Source organism: Corvus moneduloides, chromosome 13 (genome assembly GCF_009650955.1).
Source record: "Corvus moneduloides isolate bCorMon1 chromosome 13, bCorMon1.pri, whole genome shotgun sequence".
Taxonomy (NCBI): Eukaryota; Metazoa; Chordata; class Aves; order Passeriformes; family Corvidae; genus Corvus; species Corvus moneduloides.
In genome coordinates, this window is record NC_045488.1 from 3,994,169 (window position 1) to 4,017,024 (window position 22,856).

A 22,856-nucleotide genomic window follows, 5' to 3' on the forward strand; every position below is an offset into this window, starting at 1 on the left:
ACTCATGTTCAACAACACTGCGTTAAGGCAGTTCATCCCCTCCACGCATGCACACACTCGTCGCTCATGTCACACTACCAGCAAAGGCATATGAAGGAAGCGCAGTTATGTGATGCCTATTACAAAAATCTTTTTTGTTTTGTTGTACTGGAAACAAGTGCTTTAGTAAAGCTGCTAGGAACTGGCTCAGGTTTGTGGTACTGTATCAACATTTTCAGAGACTGATGGTGACTGTTAAAGGTGCGAGACTTTTTCTGGTTTGCAGCAACATTGCTTTTCACAAGTTGTCCCAGAAGATCTTTGTTTTTAAAAAAATATTTTGCAAATGAATTCTGCAACAGGGAGAGGTGTGGAATTATGGGGATGAAAGTGCATGTGGAAACATCATCCTCCCGTTTTGTATTTTCTGATGTGACATTCCCTATCACAAGGGAAAGAGGCACTTCTGCAGCTTCCCTACCCCTGAGCCTCCTACCAGCTCAGAGAGGCATCACAAAGCCACTCACTACTCAATCTCCATTTTATTTCTTGTCGTTTATTAACACAACCATACTGTTTTGAGAGCTCTGCCCATCCCTTAATAAAAGCATCTGAAGTGGCTGGAACAACTGGTGAAAAAATGATAAACATTTTCAGCTGAAATTGGTCAGATTATGGATGAGTTGTTTATAAACACCCTGTCTAGAACTGTCAAGAGGTGGAGCTAACATTGAAAGATGATAAATTCTGACACAGTGCTCTGAGATTTCACTGCCACCGAATGTAGGTTAATATGGGATTCAATAGGAAATCTGGCTTGTGTATTGCTGCATATTACAGGAAACGAAGGAACTTGTCATTTGTCTGCAGATTGCTAATTGCAGTTTATTGCACATGCAAAAGGTTAATTTGGGTATGTTATCACAGTAATCACATGCACTGCCTCAGAATAAACTATACCCCTACACTTACTGATGATCTGGCCTGTGGAATTTGGGATGTCATTTTGTAATATTATGGCAAATAAGAATTTTGAGTAAATGCTGTAACAGTGGGCAGCAGTGTCCTTAGGAGTAAAAAACTAGAATAGAGCAGTTACAAGTCTCTGGTATGAAATACTTTCCCTTAATCTTTAATTTAATTATTCCCTGAGATGCACGTAATTTATTCTTTGTGATAACCGAAAACAGAAGACTCATCTATTCTAAATGAAAATTATATCCTATTCTTATTATTGTTAATGCTTTGTATTTAGAGGAGTATTTAAAGGCCTGAGATGAATTCATGACCTCTTCATGCTAGGTGCTGTATATATACACACAGCAAGCTCACTGCCCCAAAGACCTTACACTTTAATTAAATAAAGGTTGGAGGAAGGAAGTTTTATTACTTCTGTCACAAATGGGAAATGATAACAGAGAGAAACTAAAAGGACTGAGAATTACACTCCTCCTGCAATGAGTCCTGTATTTGCCTGTAATATATCCTCCCTTCCTGCTTTTGTTAAGTTGCTGTAAATTGCTAGGTAGATGGTTGGTCTCTCCCCCAGAGATGGAGTTTAATTCTGTGCATGTTTCAAGGTTTTATGGAACGAAAGGCGTTCTGTAGATAGATAACACTTTAATTTAGACCTGATTAAGTTATTCTGAAGCAATACTTTTGTGGAGGGAGTAGATTTGTGTGAATCTGGTGCACGTTGCTTGCTGCTGTATGAACGTACCACTGCATAGCTGCTGTGCTCCCCGGGGGCTGCGCTGCTGGTGCATGGGGGTTTTAAGGTACATCAGTATAACTTTTTAATTGTTATTATTCCGTGTAGTTTGCTCTTAAATGCCTTCTAAAATACTAAAAAAAGTAATAGTCCTTGAGATGTTGGAGCATTCCACAGGATTCATGGGGCTCTTGGAACACCGGTGCATGCTCAGTCTCCCAGAAATGCATCTTCTTCTCCCCCTGCTCCCCAGAAGTATCGTGCTCATTCTGAAATGCATTTTAAACATTTTTAATTAGAGCTCCCAGCTTAACATTAAGAAATGAAGCCAGCTCTGCCTGGAATCTTGCTTTGGGATTATTTTTTCTATAGAGGAACATAAATCTGAAGATAACTTTTTTCCCTTTTTCTCCTTTTTCAGTAGAGTACAGTGATAAGTTTAAGCAGATGGGGTAGGAAGGGGAAGGGAGAAAAAAATGGGTAAGTCAGGTGAAGAAACAAAACAAAGAACAGGTAAAATCCAAGCACAACCCAACCGCTCGTCTCGTATCTTTGCATTTCAGTATTTATGACTCTCACTGTTGGACTCCAATGCCACTAATGCTCTACACCGTGTCTTTCCCTCATCTCATCTCTGTCCTGTCCTGCCCCTGTCTGGTAAATGGGTACAGTGATGTTCTGTCTCACAGATTTTAGACTCCTTGAATTAAAAAGATTGCAAAGAAGCAGACCTTTTTTTAAATTATTATTTTATTCAATAACAAAGAGCATTATTTTGTTGTTATAAGCCTTACGGATCCTTGGGCACTTACAAGTAATCTCTTGTTTACCCAATGGAAATCACCACTGCTGCCTATGGAAATAAATTTGTAAAATAAGTAATCTTTTAAATATGAAACTTCAGTTTCCTTAGTTGATGGGACAAGCTCAGGGCTTAGAAAAGCACATCGCCAGTGTGTACCCTTGCTAGAAAACAATCCACTGGAGCTTTGTTATACAACATTCAAACATCCTGAGGAAGTGACAGTAATTTGCAATAAACACTGCGTGTAAACAATTACCTGTGACTTGTTACACTTGTTTGTACAGGCAGCTGGCTAAACAGATCTGGGTGCACTTGTAAACGTCTGTCCCTGTCACACCTGATACTGCAAAACAATTGCTTATTATATGATTACTCTGAAAAAGTCACCGTTTTGTACCTGACAGCTGGCAAGGACAGAGTATGGGTGCCTATAGACACACGGAGAAGAGCTGGAGAACTAAAATGTGATGATGGTGTTTTTATGACAACGGTGAGGGCACTTTCACGTCTAATTCTGCCAGGAGGGGAGGTCTTTGCGATAGGGTACTTGACAAAAAAAACTACTTTTGCTGGTTGAAGGGTCCTGGGCTGGCAGAGGTGAAAGAAAGTCATTTGGTCACACGAGGTCCAAGGAAGAGGCAGAGGTGATTTATTTTCTAGTGCTTTAGCAAGACGGGGGTAAGGTGCTGGTGCCGCTACGCTGGAGCAGCTGCGCGGGAGGCGTTCGCACCCTTGGGGCTCTTTATGAGCAGAAACGCGCCCGCTGCGGGGCCAGTCCCGCTGGGACCGAGGTGTCACCGAGCTCGGGTCACGGCCGTCACCCCGCGCCCGGGGCGCGCCGAGCCGGGCAGGGCGGGGCCGCGGCTCCCACCCGCTCGGACCCGCGCCCGCCGGGGCTGCAGCGCCCTGAGGGCGGGCCGCAGCACGGCCCCGCAGCACGGCCCCGCCGCCCGGCCCGGTCTGCCCCGTCCGGCCCGGTCTGCCCCGTCCGGCCCGGTCTGCCCCGTCCGGCCCGGTCTGCCCCGTCCGGCCCCCGCGCGGCCCGGCCGCGGCTCGGCGCGGGCGCACTGAGGGAGGGAGGGAGGGAGGGAGGGAGCGGGGAGGGAGGGGCGCGCAGGCGCGGGGCGCGCGCCGGGCGGGGCCGCGCGGCAGCCGGCGGGGGGTTCCGCGCGCCCGCGGCCGCCGCCCGCGGGGCCGGTGAAGGGGCGGCGGCGCTGCCGGCGCGGGGCCGGGGCCGGTGCGGGGGCGGTGCCGGGGGCTCTGCGGCGCTGCCGGCGAGCGGCGGCAGCGCTGCTGCTCCCGAGCCCGGCGGCGCACAAAGGGCACCCCCCCCACCACCACCACCACCACCCCACCGCAAACCACCCCGCCCCCCGCCGCAAAAACCCACCCCAAGCGCAGCCCCCTCCGCCGGCGCTCAGGTGGGGCTGGCGGCGGGCGCTCGGGGGCGCGGGGTGGTGGGTGGGGGGGTGGTGGGGGGGGAGGGAAACAGCGGCCGGCGGGCCGGGGCCCGGCATTGTTCGGCAGCCGACAACAAAGAGCGGGGCCGGGCCGGGCCGGGGGGGCAGCGCCGGCCCCTCCGCGCCGCCCCGGCCAATCGCGGCGCGCGGCGGCGGCGCGCGGTGACAGCGAGCGGCGCTTACGCTGCGGCGCCCGGCGCGGCCCCCGCTCCCCGCCCCGCGCCCGCCCGCCTCTCCAGAGCCGTCTGGCTGCAGCAGAGCCTCAGACAGAGGAGGGGAGAGGAGGAAAAAAAAAACGCTGAGTGAGTGGAGTGGAGCCTGGGAGGGGCTCCTTAAAGAAACGCTGCCGCCGCTTGGCATTGTGGCCGGCGAGGAACTCGAGGGGGGGAAGCCATCGGAGCTCCTCTCGCTTATCCTCTTCCCACCCCCCCCCACCCCACCCCCAGCCGACAAAAAAAAAAAAAAAAAGGAAAAAGAAAAAAAGCCAACCGAAAAAAAGCTCGTGGGGGGAGTCGTGGGGGGGGTCCTGAGAACATCTTATAAACCGGATTGCACTGAGAGGAGGAAAAAAAAAAAAAGCAAAAAAGATACAAAATATACAAGCAAAAGGCAACAATTCCCCGGTCTCCAGCAGTCGCCCACCCTCCCTTCCCTTCTCTTCTGCTGGCCATCTGCCTTGGGTTCTCCTTTGTGTCTGATCTCTTACTACTGAGCCGAGCGCAGGCGGAGGGTGCACCACACACAGGGACTATGCCCAGCTCGCTTTTTGCAGACATGGAGAGGAACGGGAGCGGCGGCGGCGGCGGCGGCGGTGGTGGTGGTGGTGGCGGGGGAGAGACCCTGGATGACCAAAGAGCCCTTCAGATCGCCCTGGATCAGCTCTCCCTGCTGGGGCTGGACAACGACGAGACGGGCTCCATTTACGACAACGAGCCTCGGAAAAAGAGCGTGAACATGACTGAATGCGTCCCGGTGCCCAGCTCGGAACATGTCGCTGAGATAGTGGGGAGACAAGGTGGGTGCCTGCATGCGAGGGGGTGTGGGGGCGCGGGTCTCCCCTCCGCGCTGCCGGGCGGGCGGCTCAGATGCGACACTGGCCATTCCCAGGAACGCTGCAGCCGTGCGGTGGTGGCCAGTGCCGGCTTCCCCCAGACAAAGAAAGTGCAGCAGCAGACGTGATGTTTCCCAGGAGCGTTATGCATCAGTTTCGAGATGCACTTTCAGCTGCCGGGTTGGGGAAAAAAAATCACGAAAATAATAAAAATCTGTCCTTTCCTCCGGCTGCAAAAGTTAAGATTTGCAAGAGGAAACGGGAGGAAAATGGGAGCCTCGGTCCTTCCCCCCCCCCCCCACCACCCCAGAGTTAGAAATCGTGGATTATTTTTAAGGAAGAGAAATGGAGTGGAGAAGTGGAACAATGGGATTGGAATAAAGCATCCGCAGTGGGGAATATGGCTCATTCGGTACAGCCTCTGCTCCTCACCTTAAGAACTGATTTTATTTTTCCAAAAGGAAAGTGCTGAGCAGGAATGTGGACTGGCGGGTGTGTTGATTTGTGAGGGCTGCTTGCATTTTATTTTATTTTTTTTCTGGCCGTGCAGTTTTCCTGCACGCTCCTTTTTTTTTTTTTTTTTTTTTCCCTCGCTCCTCTTTTTTTTTTTTTTCCCCCCTGTGTTGCCGACCCTGTGAACTGCACGTTGGTAGTTTTGGGGCAGTTTGCATGGCAGATGTGTCGGTGGCCACTTGCGATGCCTTTGGGCGTGTGCCAGGGCTGTGGGCTGACATTACTTTACACCGTGACCGAGGCTCCCGGACGAGATGCCAGCGATCACCTGGGGTTGGGGGCAATGTGTTTCGGGTGGGTGTGTTTTGTTTTTTTTTTTTTCCCCTCCCTAGCTGCACCCAAACAATGGGTTGTAACCGGTTCTCCCCCACCACCTACCCTTCCTCCTCCTCCCCTTCGCCCTCCATCTCCCGCATCTCGTTCCCAGGTTGTAAAATCAAAGCTCTGCGGGCAAAGACCAACACCTACATCAAGACCCCGGTTCGCGGGGAGGAGCCGCTCTTTGTTGTGACGGGCAGAAAGGAAGATGTGGCCATGGCCCGCAGGGAGATCATCTCTGCGGCCGAGCACTTCTCCATGATCCGAGCCTCGCGGAACAAGAACACAGCCCTGAACGGCACCGTTCCCGGCCCCCCGAACCTGCCCGGCCAAACCACCATCCAGGTGCGGGTGCCTTATCGCGTGGTGGGCTTGGTCGTGGGGCCCAAGGGGGCCACCATCAAGCGCATCCAGCAGCAGACGCACACGTACATCGTGACCCCGAGCCGGGACAAGGAGCCGGTCTTTGAGGTGACGGGCATGCCAGAGAACGTGGACCGGGCCCGGGAGGAGATCGAGGCGCACATCGCCATGCGCACCGGCGGCATCATCGAGCTGACGGACGAGAACGACTTCCACGCCAACGGCACGGACGTGGGCTTCGAGCTGAACGGCACGGGCAGCCTCTGGAGCAAGCCCACGCCGCCCAGCATCACACCCACCCCGGGCCGCAAGCCCTTCTGCAACTACCGCAACGACAGCTCCAGCTCGCTGGGCAGCGCCTCCACCGACTCCTACTTCGGGGGCGGCACCGGGGGGGGCGGCAGCGCCCGCCTGGCCGACTACAGCCCCCCGAGCCCGGCGCTGAGCTTCTCGCACAACGGCAACAACAACAACAACAGCGCCAACGGCTACGTGTACGGCGGGGGCGGCGGCGACGTCCTCTCCTCCCCGGACTGCTGCTCCGAGCTGCCCTTCGACTCGCCGCCCGGCTTCGACCTGGCGCCCGCCCCGCCGCCCGGGGCCGCCCTGCTCTGGCCGCAGTTCGAGCGCGGCCCCGCCGCGCCGCCCTCGCCCGCGCCCTCGCCCGCCGCCGCCGCCGCCGCCTTCCCGGGCGCCGCGCCCGCCAATGCCAACCTGGCGCTGCTGGTGAGCGGCCCCCGGCGCGGCGCCGCCCCGCCCCCGGCGCGGCTCTCCCCGCCCCTGCACGGCAGCGCGGCCGGCACCGAGCACCCGCTGGCGCGGCGGGTGCGCAGCGACCCCGGCGGGCGGCTGCTGGCCGCCTCCTACCCGCTGTACGCCAACGGGCTGGGAGCCCACCTGCCCGGGCTGCCCTCCGACTCCTCCGCCTCCTCCTCCTCCTCCTCCTCCAGCTCGTCGTCCAGCTCCTCCTGCTCCTCCTCCGGCGTGCGGCGGAAGGGCAGCCGCGACTGCTCGGTGTGCTTCGAGAGCGAGGTGATCGCGGCGCTGGTGCCCTGCGGCCACAACCTCTTCTGCATGGAGTGCGCCAACCGCATCTGCGAGAAGACGGAGCCGCAGTGCCCCGTGTGCCACAGCGCCGTCACCCAGGCCATCCGCATCTTCTCCTGAGCGCCGGGGGCGGGGGGCCCGGGCCGGGCCGGGCACGAACGGGGGGGGCCGGCGGGGCCGGGGCTGCTGCCCGCCGAGGGGTGCGGGCTGCGGCCGAGGGAGGGCTGGGGGGTGGTGTGACAGCGGGTGCATGCTATAAATAATAACGGGCGACTCCATTCTAGTGCTAGGCTAGTTTTTACACTGTACTTTAATACGAAGCTTCCAAAACTCCCTTTTTTTTTATAAACAAACAAACAAACAAAAAAAAGAAAAAACCAGAAAAAAAATTGAAAGTAGAAGATGCTTATGATGATGACAATGGTGTGTGGACTGTTAGTAAAACGTGCTGGTAGTTCTAGGATGCTTATTACAAAATAATTAAATCTATGGGTGGATACTTTTCTGAATGTTCTTGAAAGGGCAAGAAGTTCCTGTGAAAAACCATGATACTGCAGCTTTATCAGACTTTAAAAAAAAAAAAGAAAAAAAACCCAACAAAACTGTAACATATCTCTTATATATATTAAAAACGTTTAAAGGTTTTAAAGATAAATTGCATTAATACAGATTGAAGTATTTTATTCTTTTTTGACTTGAAAAATTATATTTCATATTGCAAAGATGTTTACAAGTATTTTAATTTAAGTTCAGTGAACTTTTTGTAGCTGGGTTAAATCTTTTTTATTTTAGTATGGCCTTATGGCAAAGAACACTGTATTATTTTAATATCACACAATTGTGAACGGAATTACAAACCATAAAATGTGTAATGCTTTGAACAGTATTCTGTTGGGATGGAGATTTTATAGGTTCAGAAAAAAATCTTTTAAATCTGCTTCACCCAGCATATTTTCTATTCAGTGATATAAAGCATATTTTATTCTATATTATTACAAAAATGGAAATGTATAAACATATGTCAAAAGGAACTGTTGAAGCTTTCTAACATTTGTATAAATAGAATTCAGTGGAAATTACAAAAATTCTGTTGCACCACTATAGTTTTAGTATTTCTATTTTAATACATTTGTTTACCACTTGTTTATGTATATGTAGGTGACGTTACTTGAGCTTAAATGTACTTTACTGAGCAAAGTTTAAAAACAAAGTATATTTTATTTTATGATAAAGGGCCTTTAACCTCATGGTCAAATACTAATATTATATTTGCTGAGACAAGATTTGAAATTGTATCAAGAGTTTTATTTTTCTGACATTTAAAGTTCTACATAATAAAAGTAAAACTTAAGTAATGGTGCTACTTCATGTTTTTTTAAGTATTTCTATATAAATAAAATAAAATATTACAGAAAAAAAAGGTACTCGGTGTGGTGATTTGATCATGTGCTGAGAGTTTTTTCTGGAATTTTTGTTTCCTGCTTGTAGCAGTGAAACGTACTGAGTTGAAACTGTGTCATGCTAATATTGCTGGAACTCATGCAGGCTTCCAGAATAATCCTGCCAGCTATCATACCTTATAACATGTTTCTGAGGAAAAAAATTATTGTTTTTTGGGGTTTTTTGGGTTTTTTTTAATATGTGTTATATTGCTGGGGCTTTCCACAGCACAAAATAGTATTTTTTTTCATGATTTTTGGTCATGAATGGGTTTGTGTGAATTGTTACTTTTGGCAGACAAAGCATATGTAGGAAACTGAAAAGGAGCTGCAAGAGAGAGCAGGGGAGGCTCCTTTGTTGCGATGTGCTGATGGAGGGTCCTGGCCCTGCCATGCCCAGGGACCTCAGACTGCATCCCAAACTTGGTGTTTCTGGAGTGGAACAGGGACTGCAGTAGCCTCCCTGAGTTCTTGACAGTGCTTCTTGGTATTTGGCACTTGTGGTTGGGGTAATTGGTGTTGACAAGCTCATTTAAATAAAAAATTTATTGCGGTGTAAAGTTGGCTTGGCTCTGCTGGTGCCCGCAGTGGCGTTGGGGCGAGGGCAGCTCAGCGAGCCCACGGACACTCCGGGCAAGCCCCGCAGGACTTGTGTTGCTGTGTAGTCCATGGGAACGAAGGGGCTGTTGGCTAGAGCAGATTGCAGAAGGTGCTGCACATCACTAGGTGTTTCTCTTTGAGCTTGCCGTTGCCCTTTTCAGCGGGTGAGTGAAAACAACAAAGCAAACGCAGAGTGCGTAGCATATTTCATATGCTTGACTTTGTGCTTAGCAGTGTATGGGCAGAGCTGCTCTGCTCCCATCTCCTTTATGGACTCCAGAGCTGCTGGTTGGGTGGGAAGGGGGAGGAGGGAGGATGCGGCAGGGGATGATGGGATCTCTTTGTTTGATTTGATTTGATTTTTGCTTCTTTCATTGAACCGTGATTGTGGTATCATCTGATTTATAGAGTTAAAATCCCTCACTGAGTGTTGCATTTATCTTGGGAAACTTGTAGGTTTGGATGGGAGGGAAAAAAACCCCCGCCCCAATGCTGTGGAAAAGAATCTGGAGAGTGGCAGAGAAGATGTGTTTAAATACATAAGCAGTACAGACACTGAAAAAACCCCTTGGCAAAATCGGTTACTTTAGAGAGCTCAGGAAGTTTAAGTCCATGTAGATATTTTCTTGATGATGGGTGTTTAGGAAATGCTCCCAAAATGCGTCAATCAATTTCTCATGTCGGTGTAAACACCCTGTGCTGTTTTCAGGGAAAAGTTGCGAAAATGGCTATAAATAAAAAAGTGAATTTGATCACTTTGCTTCATTTTCAAGCTTAGTGGAATGGAACGGTAAATAAGATGAACAAAAAGTGAAAATTAAATTGTCCTCCTTTTCTTTCCCGTGATGTACAATCCTGCACGTGTCCCCGGTGCTGGCAGTGGTGTTTTGGATGGCTGTGAGCAGCCTCTGGAGAGCAGCCCCTGGGCAGCAGCTTGGGGAATGCCCTGGCCTGGGCTGCCGGGCCTGTCAGTAAATGCAACTCGCCCTATTGTCCATGATTATCTTGCAGGACTTGCTGTTTTCTTTGCCAGACTGTGGCGGAAACAAAGGTAATCCCCTCTTGGTCCATGGCTCTGGCTGCCTTTTAGCCTCAGTGTGCATGTTTTACGTGTCCAAGTATCTGTTGTCTCGAGATGGGAAGATGGGCTGTAGTGCCTTAAAAACTAATGGTGCTCACTCCTCTTTGGGAATTATTTTGCTTACAGAGGGACCAGTCTGGATTACTCTTGCTTTGTCATCCAGTGGGTGCCTTTTGCCCAGCCTTCCAAAGGTGATACCCTGTGGTGGTGGCAGAGCCAGAGGGCTCAGCAGCATTCACCCACCCGAGGCACCTCCACTGCCTGGATCCTCCACTGCCAGCTGGGCAGTGTGTCCCCTCTCTCTGTTGGAGGGTGTTTCAGGGTGTACTGGCACACGTGGTGTCCATCCTGTTAGATCTTATCGCTTGCTGGGTTGCCCTGATGTGCCCTGAGCCCAGATCTGCTCCCAGCGTGGGGTGTAAATCCCTCATTGTTGGCTGGTGGAGACGAGAGCCCGGGAGCAGGGGCAGTGTAGGGAGGAACATGCAGGCTGCCCATGTCCTCTGCCCCCCAGATTTATGCCATAGGTCAGTCCCTTGGACTGCAGAGGCCATAAATCAGTGCAGAATTTGTCCCAGGGTCGGAAGCCATATGGTGTGCAGGAGCAGGAGAGGAAGAGGGATGCCCATGCCAAAGGAGAATGAAGGCCTGTGTTTGGGGCCGGAATATTTCAAAGCCTGAGAAAGGGGCAAAGTTCAGTTTCTAATTGAGTGCTTTGAAACATATAGATATATATGGTCAATGTTTGTCTTCCAGAACAAAGCTCACTTTGTTTGTCCAGTGTTTGCGTGTCAGTGCTGGGAACTGTTCCTGGGGGTTTCCAGCTCAGAGGCTCCTCAGTGCTCGGGGGCTGCTGGGAGAGTGGGTACCCCTGGCACGTGCCAGCAGCCTGGCCCTGCTGGTCCAGCCCCTGCTTGGTGAGGATCTGCACATTTAGGGGGTTTCCTGGCTTTCCCAACGCACTTGTATGGTTCCCAGTGCATGTACACATCATTATCTCAAACCAGGGTACATTTACATATGTAAGAATTATTACATACAAAGTCCTAAGTTTAATTATTCCTCTGTCTGTATCTTGTACTCCACAGAATTTGCATAACAATCAGACATCAAAGCCAGAACCCTTTACTGGAAGAAAGGTCTTTCCGCTATATTATTTTAATAAAATAAATTATAATGATCAATTAAATCTAAATTTACTCTTTAGATTTTTTTTTTCCTGCGAATCCATTGAAATGAGAGTTAAAAGCAAACTTTAAATTTAGCAACAAGAATCTAGTACAGTCAGTTATTTAAATTAAATTGGTTTTTTTTGATATTTCTCACTCCTCTCTGCCAACCCCCTCATCCATCTTTTTTTCTCCATTCTCCTGGTCTTGCCATTTTGGAAGTTGAAATGATGCTTTGCTGTTACTGAAGTGAATGTGGATTCTGCTGCTGGAAGAGAATGCTGGTGAGTATTGCGTTTAATTGATCTAGAAATAGCAAAAAGGGATTATTCACCCTGCCTCTGCTTATTTGTGTTTCCTGTAACTTGAGTTGTCTCTCGAGTAGAGATAATTTAATTAGAGAACAAAGACTATTTTAAATCTAAGGTAGGCAAGGGATGCTTCAGTCTGTACAATCTGGTTTACCTGTTTATGACAGTCTACCTGGCAAGAGCCTAAGGTCCCAAGTTTGCAGGTGAATATGTGCTCTGTCCAACGATGGCTGATGTGGGAAGACACTCCTAACTTCTGTGTTCTCTTGCTTCACACTCAGAAAATATTTAGAGTTACATATAAATGTGACCATGTATTCAATATGTACTTGTGTACACAACTGACTGCCTAAAATTCTCCAGAGAAACCACAAATTAGAAAGTCTTTCCCTTTTTAGTGCATTAGTGTTAACAGAAACTTGCTGTAATTATAGAAAAACTTTTATTGCAGTTTTATTACTTAATATTAAGGTTTTTAATGAAGCTTTCACAGTCGGATATATAAAATAATTATATCTCATCTAAGTTTTAACTTTGATTAAAAAGCAAAAAGCTTATTCGGTATTAGAGAGAGCAGTTCTATCATGATGTGCTTCTATAGTGATCAAAACTGTTCAGGCATTTGGTGTATGGATTATTCTTTAATGTTACCTGTACAGATGGAGCATGTGCAGCTCTGAGTGTGCCCCAGGTGTATGCATGCACACATGTACAACACTGTGAGCACCACATAACCCTGATCTCTTAAGACATGTGCAGTCTTGGCAAATAGCACCCATCATGTGAAGTTGAATTTGTGGCTTGAAGGAGGATCAGGTGGGGCTGTGGCGACAGAAACCACGAGTATCTGCCCTGGATTGCATTTTTCTGAGTTTGAACCTCCATGAAATAGTAGGATTTAGTTCCCCCCCAATAAAGTAAACTGGCAAGTGAGGTTTGTTTGCACATATAGACTTATCCAGGGCACACAGGTAGTATTCCTCCCTGATGTGGGTTGGCTGGTTCTTTTTGTTAGGGAGTTTTTTTTGCCCTGTCTTTTGTAACAACTTACAGCTCTCCACTGCTAAGATGATTATTGTTTAAGAAAATCAGTCAGTTAAATACTTTCATACTAAGTGCATCTTATACCTCTGCCATGACAAATGTGATTGATTAGCTGTCTCGAGAAATTTATAACCTTTGCTAAGACTGCACCTAGAGAAGTGCTTTGTGAGTTTTAAGTGGAGAACAGAGAGAGATTTTGATGTTCCTCATTACTGGTTTTCCACTTGTGGTGGAAATAAAATACAGTAAAGTGCTTTTTCCTCTTATGTACAAGGGCTCTTCTGCCTTTCATACCTGGTAGAATTGTGTGGCCCACTTTGTATTAGTATGAATGGCAATTGCCTTGTAAATGTGATGGCCGTGAATGGGTGAATAGTCTGTCATCTCCTATTTTGTCCTTTGTCTTTATGTTTTATTCACTTTTACCCTCTACAAAAGAGCTTTAATTTAGACCTGAGACAACAGTAGCATTGCTCCAGTTCATCATAGATCTAGTGGCAGTTTTATTTCATTTTGATGTTCTTTGTATTTTGATGGGTGTACTAAAAAGTAGAAGCCATTTTAATCAAAAGAAAGTTTCAATGAGAGCACGACCTATAAACAATGGTTTTGTAAGAGTCACGAAAGTTTCTGTTACACATTTGGAAATTATTTCCATGACTTAACAGCAAAGGGCAGGTAAATCACCTCCCTCTAAGAGTTAGAGAAATGAGTGTTTTCAGGATCTTTAGTTCTGTTACTGAGTCATTGTATCATCTCAGCTAATTAATTTCACCTTTTCTATGCTTCAGGATTTCCATCTGTGAATGAACTAATGACACCTACTTACAGACAGTATTGTGAAGATTAATTAATTGACATTATTGAAGTATCCTGAGGTGGAAGTCCCGATGTAAGTACAAAGCACTATTACTGATGCTTCCTAATTAATCAGTTCACAATAGCCAGCATGTGGAATCACATTGGTCTAGAGCAAACACTGGATTGTATTTTAAATCCGTGGGTAATTTTTTTTTTCTACAAATTTCTGGTTTTACATGTTATTTGAAGCATCTTTTTTGGTGAGTGTAATAATCTCGCGTAGAGGTGAGGTGGGCTTGACTTAGAAGAAATAATAGATACATGTATCATCCTGGCAGGCTTTGTTGTGGCTACAGAAAGGCAACTTCAGCTGGCGATTCTCCTGCCTCCTCTTGTGTAACATTAGTAACACTTTAAACGTGCTTCCCTTTTCAAATGGAGATGAGAACGTTAGTGTTGTGAAGAACAGGCAGCACGGATCCAGAATGCCAGCCCTGGCTGGATGTTACAGCAGGTGAAGGTGGGTGGGAGGAGCGATGTCGGACGCCAGGAAGCATCGGAAGGGAATTGATGCTGTGAAATTGTTTGTAGTTTATATGGATAACAAGATCCATTCTTACTCCTCATGGCTGGGATGCTGTTTGCATAATGATATGGCTACCACTGTGCAGGTCCTAGACTACACGTTTAAAAATGGCAAAAATAAATAAAAAAAATAGCTGGGAACAGTTGAATTTATCAGAGCCTCGCTCTAATTAAACAGTATGAAACATGTACCTAACTTCTTGCAATTTTGAGTACACAGTTGGCAAAAGAGGTGAATGCAGTTGCTGCCTGTATCAGTTTCCAGAGACCAGTCACATTCTTAAATGTCTTGATACACTTTTTGTTGGAAATAGAAGTCACAAGATATTTTTTGGAGTTATTTGTAACTGTTGCACAAGTGCAGACAGGGAGGTTTAAAGTTTCAAAAACATTTGTATTTCTTTCTACTTATGTCACTTCTTTAAAAAAAAGACTCTATCATGTGCAGTTATGAAACTGCTTCATGTTTGACACAGTTGAAGATGTTTTCAGGCCACAAAAATGTAATTTTCTATGAGTAATTTAAATTAAAACCCCACTCTGGCAGAAAATGTCCTGAATCTTTGGAGTCACATGGTTCTTGGAAAGCTCTTCCTTGGCTGTGCAGGAGGTCAGACTTTTAAGGAGAGAGTCTGTGCACAAATGTGCAGTGCTGCTAATGAGAGGAATTTCACACTTCTCCCCTCTGCCTCAAGCTCTCTGTTCATCCTGCTGGCTGCTGCCTCTGAAGCCTTTGGAATTAGATGTTATAATGAGTGCTGGGCCATCATGCTGGAACTCTAGCTGGGGAGATGGCTTCCAGAAGGTAGGGTCACCCACTCTGCAAAAATAAGTAGTACTTAAAAGTGGGGTCTCCTGTTTTTTTCTGAGAGCATCTCAGCTCTGTGGCTGCCCTTCCTCTCCCCAGTGGTGATTTTCAAGCCAAACAGCCCTTTCATCATTGCTCTGGCTTAGCAGCAAAGTTGTCTGTTGGTAATAGCAGGCTTCACTTCTTCCCCAGCTAACTGGTAGTCAGGCAGCCAAAGAATGGCCTATCCAAAATTAGGATATGCTCAATGCACCATCCGCTGGTGTTGTTCCCATCAGCCTAATTACATGACTTTTGGGTCAGACAATGTCTCATTGTGTGGCCCTTGGCAGCTACAGGACGCCTAATGCTGCATGAATGTCTAATGTGGAGGTTGATGGCTATGACTGAGGCTGCAGTTCCACACTGGAATTGAAAACATCCGTGTAGTTTCCATAGAAAACCAGGTCAATGGTGCTTCCATAAAGCAGTAGCCCCAGGGAAAGCTATTGGTTGCATGTTGCCTGTACAAATCTGTGCAGGGTGGGCAGTTTATGGTGCATTTCTCTTTCAGGTAAATGACAATTAAGGAGTCAGACTGATTTAGTCTTTAGTGACCTAATTCAGAATCCTAATTTATGGCAAGCACCATCCCTCATCCATTTATCTCTATCTTTTCTTCTATTTTGTGCATTTAAGAACACTTGCAAAGTATCTTATGAACACTGCAAGCACAATGAATATGGCTTTGTACCCATAGGTTAAAAAAATCATTTTATGTTTTCTTTGACTGCTGAAGTACCTTATGAACACTGCAAGCACAATGAATATGGCTTTGTACCTATAGGTTAAAAAAAAAAAAAAATCATTTTATGTTGTCTTTGACTGCAAAAATTTTAGGTAGAACTACCCTATCTTTATGCTTCCTGTAAAAACCTGCCTTTTTTACAGGCAAAAGCAAGGTATGAATGTAAAAGGCAATTCGTTGTAGATGAAGGCTGTAATATGCTTGTTCATTTCAAAAGAGAATGTATAACTAATTACATTTTAATTGAATCTCTAACGTCAACAGCTGTTTTTAAAGGATCTTTTTAAGCTACATTTATTTTTAGTATTTAGTATAAGATCGTCTTTCTTTGCACGCATCTCTCTTCATGCATTATTGCCCTTTAGAAAGTTTTCCTTCTTTTAAAGTATCAACTAACACTAGCATATATTAAAGGCTAAGCTGGTAAAACTTGATTTTAAGATGCTTAGTATGACTTTTCTATGCAGAAAGGAAAAAAATATGACACCACCAGAACGGTCTTTGCTCTCTTTTCCTCCCAGAAGTAAGAAGATCCAGCTGCAGCCCAAAGTGCCAAGGCCAGTTCTCAGCTGCTGATAGTTTATGTTGGCTGGCTGTTATCAGTTCCTCCACAAGGCAGCTGCTAATTACGGTAAATAGCACAACTATCTCTTCAGATGGAGGGAGCCACACTGATTTAGTCAGTCCCTGCTAAAGCAACAGCAACGTCTGTGAGTATCCTTTAACTTGGAGGGATCAAAAAATAACTGCTTTTCATGTGAAAAAACTTTGTTACGCTCAGGGTTTCTCATATCAGGGCTTGGTTCTGTTGATTTTCCTGGGATGTGTGTTAAAGTTAAACTCACCCCCTCCAGACCTTCTCTCTGCTCCCACCAGAGGGGCTGGTTCCTGTCACAGTGGGTTTGCAGGGAACCTGTGTCTTGGTGATCACAGCTGAGCAGCTCTTTCCCTACACGTGCTGGGACTCCCACAGCTATGGAATTTACCCAGAGAGAAGATACCCTCTGTGGTCTCCTCTGCCTCTCCATCACCTCTCCTCTTGAGAAGTGGATGTTTTTGTATGGTTCAGAATCTTAAGCACTCCAGAAATGGAGGGAATTATCTGAGAGATGATTGCTGTATTGCTGTGTGTAGCTAACATCAGTTTACTGTTTTCTGTATAATTCTGTAATTCTATAAATTCTGCTCTAATTTTGTGTAAACATCGAAGCCCAGTAATCATGAGAGCCCTATGTTGGTTTTGGAAGGTGGTTCCATTAGAGATTGAAATGGCAGTGTAGCTGCTAAAATTGCATAAGCAATAAATAAAAATTCATTATCTCTTGCAGAAAACGAGACAGTAGGCTCAGAGAGACTTGACATCTGAGGCTAGGATAGTAATTGATGTAGTGGCAGTAAAATAATGGCAAATCAGAAAACCCGGTGAATCTTCTAGTTAACACCTGCAAATGCATGGTGATTATGTTTTCACTGATAATGGAGATTTGTGAGACCCATGATTTGCAAGAGAAGAGTTGACCCCTTGTATTTTAGTGTTAAATCTCTCTTCTCTCCTTATAAGTGCACTGCTTCTAGTTTCGATTATTTTAGGCAAGTGTAAATCACAGTTAACGTTGCTGTAATTGCAAATATCTGGAGTCGGTGTATTTGGGAGAAAATCAGACCACTTTGGTCGGATTCCTTGGAGGAGGAACCTCTGAAAGCAGAGTAAATTCATGAGGGTGATAGGAGCTATCCCTATCCAGATGCGGCTGTAAATGAGAGCTGAATCTGACCAGCTTAGTGCCACAGCTTAAATAGGATTTTTAATGAAGCATGCAACAGCTCTTACAGAAAAAGAGCTTCTTTTGTTTCAGTAGTGTAAAGCAGTCAGAAATGACAAGATGTGTGGTGTTCCTTCAGCACGGCGAAGGACACTCCAATGTCCACTTCTGATGGACAGGTCAGCCACTCCTGGAGCAGCTCAGACCATTTTAATGAACTGATGGGGCAAGTGAGACTGAAAATGATCCTTGGGGAGTTTGATTTAGCTCTTACACAGTCTTGGCTTGCTGTATTAGGGTGCTGTGAAGATAAGTTAACTGCCATTAGAACATGCTTAAAATTCTGGATTGGAGAGCACAATTTAAATGTGAAGCATCTTGTTGTGATAGATGCTACGGAATTAGAACCATGGTTCATCCCTAGCAGTCAGTAATAATTTCTCTGTACTGGGGCAGGAAAACAGATCCAGTAAGAAATGTGCCACAGCTGGGCTGATGGAGGCTGCAGTGAAACAGCGTTTTGATTTGTTGTGTTCTCAGAACTTTGCTTAATATGTTACTATTTCTTCTTGTTAGAGCTGATTGACTCACATAAAACTGAATTCCAGGAGCTGAATAGCTACATGGCATTGTATTAGGAGACATACCCATCACTCCAGGATTGCTTTCCTGGTGTCAACAGCCCGTGCTGAATACCAACAGCTGCTCTGTACCAGGGATGGGAATGGCTGGGAAAATGCACAACACTTTGTGTGAGATAAGCATGTCTTGCATGCTGAGTTGTTGAAAACTTGTGTAACTTGACTGATGTCATTTTCAGTAATATTTACCAGTGGACTCTATCTATTGGCTCTTAGACCTACTGTTAGATTACCATTTCTATCAGATAATAATTGCAATTTTTATTTTTGGGGGGTGTGTGTGTTTTCATAGGTAACACTTGCTTAGCGGAGAGTTCCTGCATGGTGTTTTATCCAGTCTCTCTTACCTTTCACCTCTCAGCTCAGGGTCGTGTACAGACGAGCTGCAGCACATGGATTGTGCAGAGAGACAGTGAGGATTTGCCCTGCTGCACTGAAACTCTCAGAGTATCAAAATCACCCCAAGCTACCTGAGCCAACACATGCTTTCTTTCTGATCTCAGTGGATCCAGGGTTTTCCTGCCATGTGCATTTGCTGCCTGGACAGCAAGGAAATGTTTTGTTGCTGGTGTCCTCATGCCCATGAGGCTACAGAGCACACCACGGAGCAGGTGTGTTGTGTGTGGCTGAGAGCTGAGGGAATTCATGTTGTCTCTCAGAAACATGCTTTTCCTGCTCTGAGGGCTATTCAGGTTATCTGAGTATAATATCATGAGCTGGAAGAGAAAGGGTATTCATGCTCTTTGAAGAAACTCCTCCAGTTTCTCTTCTGCTTCTCTTCAATGTGATACACCACTATTTGCATTTTTTTTGTTTAGCTCTTTTTCCCTCCTCTTCTCTTGCTCCAATCTTTTAGGCAGTTAGAGTCTGGCTTTGGGCTTGCTGGGGGATGCAGATTTTCATTTCAATGTGTTACTGGATTTTTTGATTCTGGAGCAGAAGCCAGCCTGTCTCACAATGGTTCCTCTTTGCCTTAGACACTGTCAGGTTAATGAGTGCACTGATGCACTTATTAAAAGCTTGGTTCTTCATTCATTTCTTCTATACTATCTTTAGGTATACACCTGGACTTGGAAATGATCAGTCATGCTTTTTCATGTTGCCTTGCTCTTTCTGTTCTCTTATATCAGCATGGAAAACCATGGTGTTGGTACTGGGCTCACCTCTGGAAACCAGTGTTTCCAACCCATTTATCTGTATGAATTGTCTTTCTGGATTATCTTTTCTGCTTTTTCAATTAAAGCCTTGAAGATGCCGTGGCCTTTCTTTTTTGCCTTCCTGACTCACAAAAATATAACGAAACTTCCCCATTTACAGACCTGACAAGCAGCTACCTGAGTGCATTGAGTACTTGCAGGCACAAAGTGAGAAGTGAAAGTCAGGCAAGAGAATTGGGTGGAATAAAACTTTTGAATCCAGACCTTCCAGTCACATGGTGAGGTGTGTTTTATTTCAGAGAAATGAGCATTTGCCGTCAGCGGAATCATTTGCTGGTACCTATCTAAACAGGTGTTGCTAAACCTCCTAAATTCAAGTAGTTTAATTTTGAGGGAAAACCTACGGGTACAAACCAGTCTGGAGACACTCTTCTGCATGCAAATGGGAGAAGGGAAGGCTTGTTTAGAAGCACAAATGTAACAGACAGAGGCAAAGGGGGGAAAGTGAAGAAAGGCTGGAAAAGCAACAGAGGGAAAAGCCAAGTGTTGGGTAAAAAGCCTTCCTTGGAGAATTCACATCACTGTAGTGACTGCAGTGAGGACCACTAGCACTGCCCTCTAAAAGCTGCTTGGTTCATTGGAAATGAATGGTAAATTCCCTATCAGATCAGTTGGTGCTTTAGATGGCACAAACCCAGACACTTTCCATGCTGTAAATTTAATTTGCTGGCCTTTTTTTTTTTTTTTTTAGCATAAAATTTGATTAGACTTCAGGAAATTCCTTAGAATTTGAAGAGAAGGGATGTGATGCAGTGCTGGGGCATGGCAAAGGTGCATTTTCACAGGTGTTCTGATCATTAATGAGGGGCTGTTCATGATACAGGTTATCACCTGGTGAGATAAATGTGATATGAATTAAGACACAGTGCAATCACACTTCTGTCAAATTAGCCTGGATGAATGATGCAAAGTTTATGCAGCTTTATGTTTCCAGATTAGTTTTATGCCTGCTGTGGGAGGACAGCTGACAGTGAGCCAGGCGAGGTTAGCAGCTGATCTGGTGTAAAGTCTTCCAGTAGAGAGTCACCCCATTAAAAATTTTAAAAGAAGTTAGCAAAGGCAAAGTGAGTCTGCATCGGCCCAGTGCTCCCCGTCCAGTGGTCACAACATTGTGTAATACCATAAAAGCAGATTTAGCTTCTCTTTAGGTCACCAGCACAGCTCCCTGAGGTTCACTTTTCCTAGACTTCAGCAGGAGCTTAGGTGACCCCAGGCTGAGCTCAGCACATCGAGGGGCAGCCTGGTAGGTACCATAAATGTGTGTGTGGGATGAGGACTGGTTGTGGCTGTGTGTGCAGAGCCTCAACCTGCATCTTCATAGCAATGCCTTTTTTTTAGATGACTGTATGCAAGTTTTAATTCGGAAAAAATACCTGCAGATGGTTCTGGTACAACAAGCTGGAGAAGAATGAGCTCCCCTGAACTGGCAGGTTAATATCTGAGTTTGTGTTAAAGCTGGTTGCATTCCCTGGAGCCAGCTGTAAAAATCCCTGCTGATTTCCAAATGGGTGTTAAAGGCTTCCTCCACCCAACTCTGTCTTCCCTCTGTGCCTCCTCCAAGGAAGCTCTGGCTCCAAAAGGGGCCCAGAGCTGAGGGAATGGATATCCCATGTGGGATCACTGAGCCCAGCATGTTATTCTTTATTCTCTCAAAGATGGAAAGTCATTACAAGTAAAGATGATGGATAAGTGGTGTTTAATCAAGAGCTGTCTTTAAGTGGGTTCAATTGTGAAGTGGCAAAGGGTTATAGAGGCTAATTTCCTTGTAATAAATGGGTCCACTTAAATGTGATCATTGGAAAAGGGTAATCCATGTTTTGTGGAATAAGGAAATATCACTTCTAAAGAAACAGACCATTAATTTTCAGTGGTTTTCCCCAATTTTAGTATTTGTGTCAGGAGGGGGATGCCTCCTCTATGTGTGGAAGACAATTTGGCACTAACAGAGAAGCTATAAATGTTGGTACAGCATTTTAACCCCCCTGAGTGGGGCCCTGGTGGTTTGTCTGTGGTTTCTCCCCTCAGTGCTCCATCAGGATCCGGTGGGAGTGTGAGCTGCTGTGATCACCCACTGCTGCACAAGGGCTTGGTGGAGTCCTCGGAGAAAGGGGCTGTTCTGGAATTGCACCTGAGGTCCTTTCCATGGTGTTCAGGCTCATTACTGACAGGAGTGACTGAAGAGGCTTCACAATCTTCTGTTGTGCAGCTTTGGTCAACTAGTTCTGTATGTGATTGTGTTAAAAGATGCTTAACACAAGGTTTGGGGCATTCCCCCACAAAAAATAGCAGTGACTGCATGAAAAATTTCTCCCTGCAGTTTCTCCTAGAAAAGCTTACCTGGGTGTGTTTTTGTCACAAGCCTGCTCTTGTTCAAACCTGTAGAGGAAAAGGCGAAATTGTGGCCAAGGACCCACCTGCTTGGAGGTGCCAGTCTTTTCTCTTGGCTAGCTGAGAGCTGGGGAGGACTCCTGGTGACCCCTTTCTCTTGCTTTCCTCGTCTTCATGTTGCAAGAAAGAACTGCAGGCATTGTTAGAGCAGATCTCAGCCACGTGTTTTCCCAGTTCAGGGTGGTATTGACTTCTAAATTGTCTTTGTTTTCCCAGAAAAATAAAGTGCTCATTGGCAACAATAACTGAGCTCTGTGGAAGACAGCTTCTTCCACCTGTCTGCTGAGGAGTACCTTGTTCCAGTGGAGCTGTCCTGCTGGATCCTGGGAATCTGCATGGCATCAGTGAAGTTTTCAGCCACACTGGATGAAAATGGGTTCTGTAAGAACAAAGTACGCTCGCCTATTCATCTATAGATAAGCTTTTGAACTGATGTTTAAACCTCATTTTCTGCCCTATTTGAAGTGAAAGGAAATCATCCAAATAAGAGATTTTAATTGATTCAGTTGTGGTTTCATTTTCTTTGTGACAAATGTAACTTTCCCTTTCCCTCTCTGGAGTCTGCCTGTCCCTCCTCCCATGCGAGCGAGGCAGCACTGGCATCTGTGCAAACCTCTTTGCTCGGGTTTCCCCACTGGGAGTTTTCCACCCTTGCTGCCCACACTGGCTCTCTAGAAACCACCTTTCTTTCAAAATCCCTCAATTAGCTGTGAATGGTGCCAGGAAAGAGCCTGACCCCGCTATACTTTCCCTGTGCCAAACCTGGTTGATGGCGGAGGAACTCTCCATATGGTTCAGCTTTTGCCATTTTTCCTGTTCTTCCCAGATAAGCTGACTGACCCGGGAGTCCACTCAGCCCTGGCACAATTTAATCTGTATATAATCACACGAGAAAAGTAAAAGTGAAAAGCCAGTAACAGTGTGGTTTCTGGGCCAGGCATTAATTGGGCTGTGGCAGAGCTGATTTCAGGTCCC

At 46.3% G+C, this 22,856-nt stretch overlaps 1 protein-coding gene across 2 annotated transcripts; it reads left to right on the top strand.

Moving 5' to 3' along the window:
- Window positions 1–3,899: 3,899 nt before the first annotated feature.
- Window positions 3,900–7,839, top strand: MEX3B (mex-3 RNA binding family member B). 2 transcript variants are annotated; one of them, XM_032123131.1, is made up of 3 exons: window positions 3,900–3,916; window positions 4,728–4,970; window positions 5,947–7,839. In XM_032123131.1, exons 2-3 carry the CDS (start codon window positions 4,730–4,732, stop codon window positions 7,365–7,367), a joined length of 1,662 nt encoding a protein of 553 aa, XP_031979022.1. In that variant the 5' UTR covers window positions 3,900–3,916; window positions 4,728–4,729; the 3' UTR covers window positions 7,368–7,839. The 2 variants fall into 2 exon arrangements, with proteins under 2 accessions (XP_031979022.1, XP_031979021.1); XM_032123130.1 differs by lacking the exon at window positions 3,900–3,916 and having other exon boundaries at window positions 4,411–4,970.
- Window positions 7,840–22,856: the final 15,017 nt, after the last annotated feature.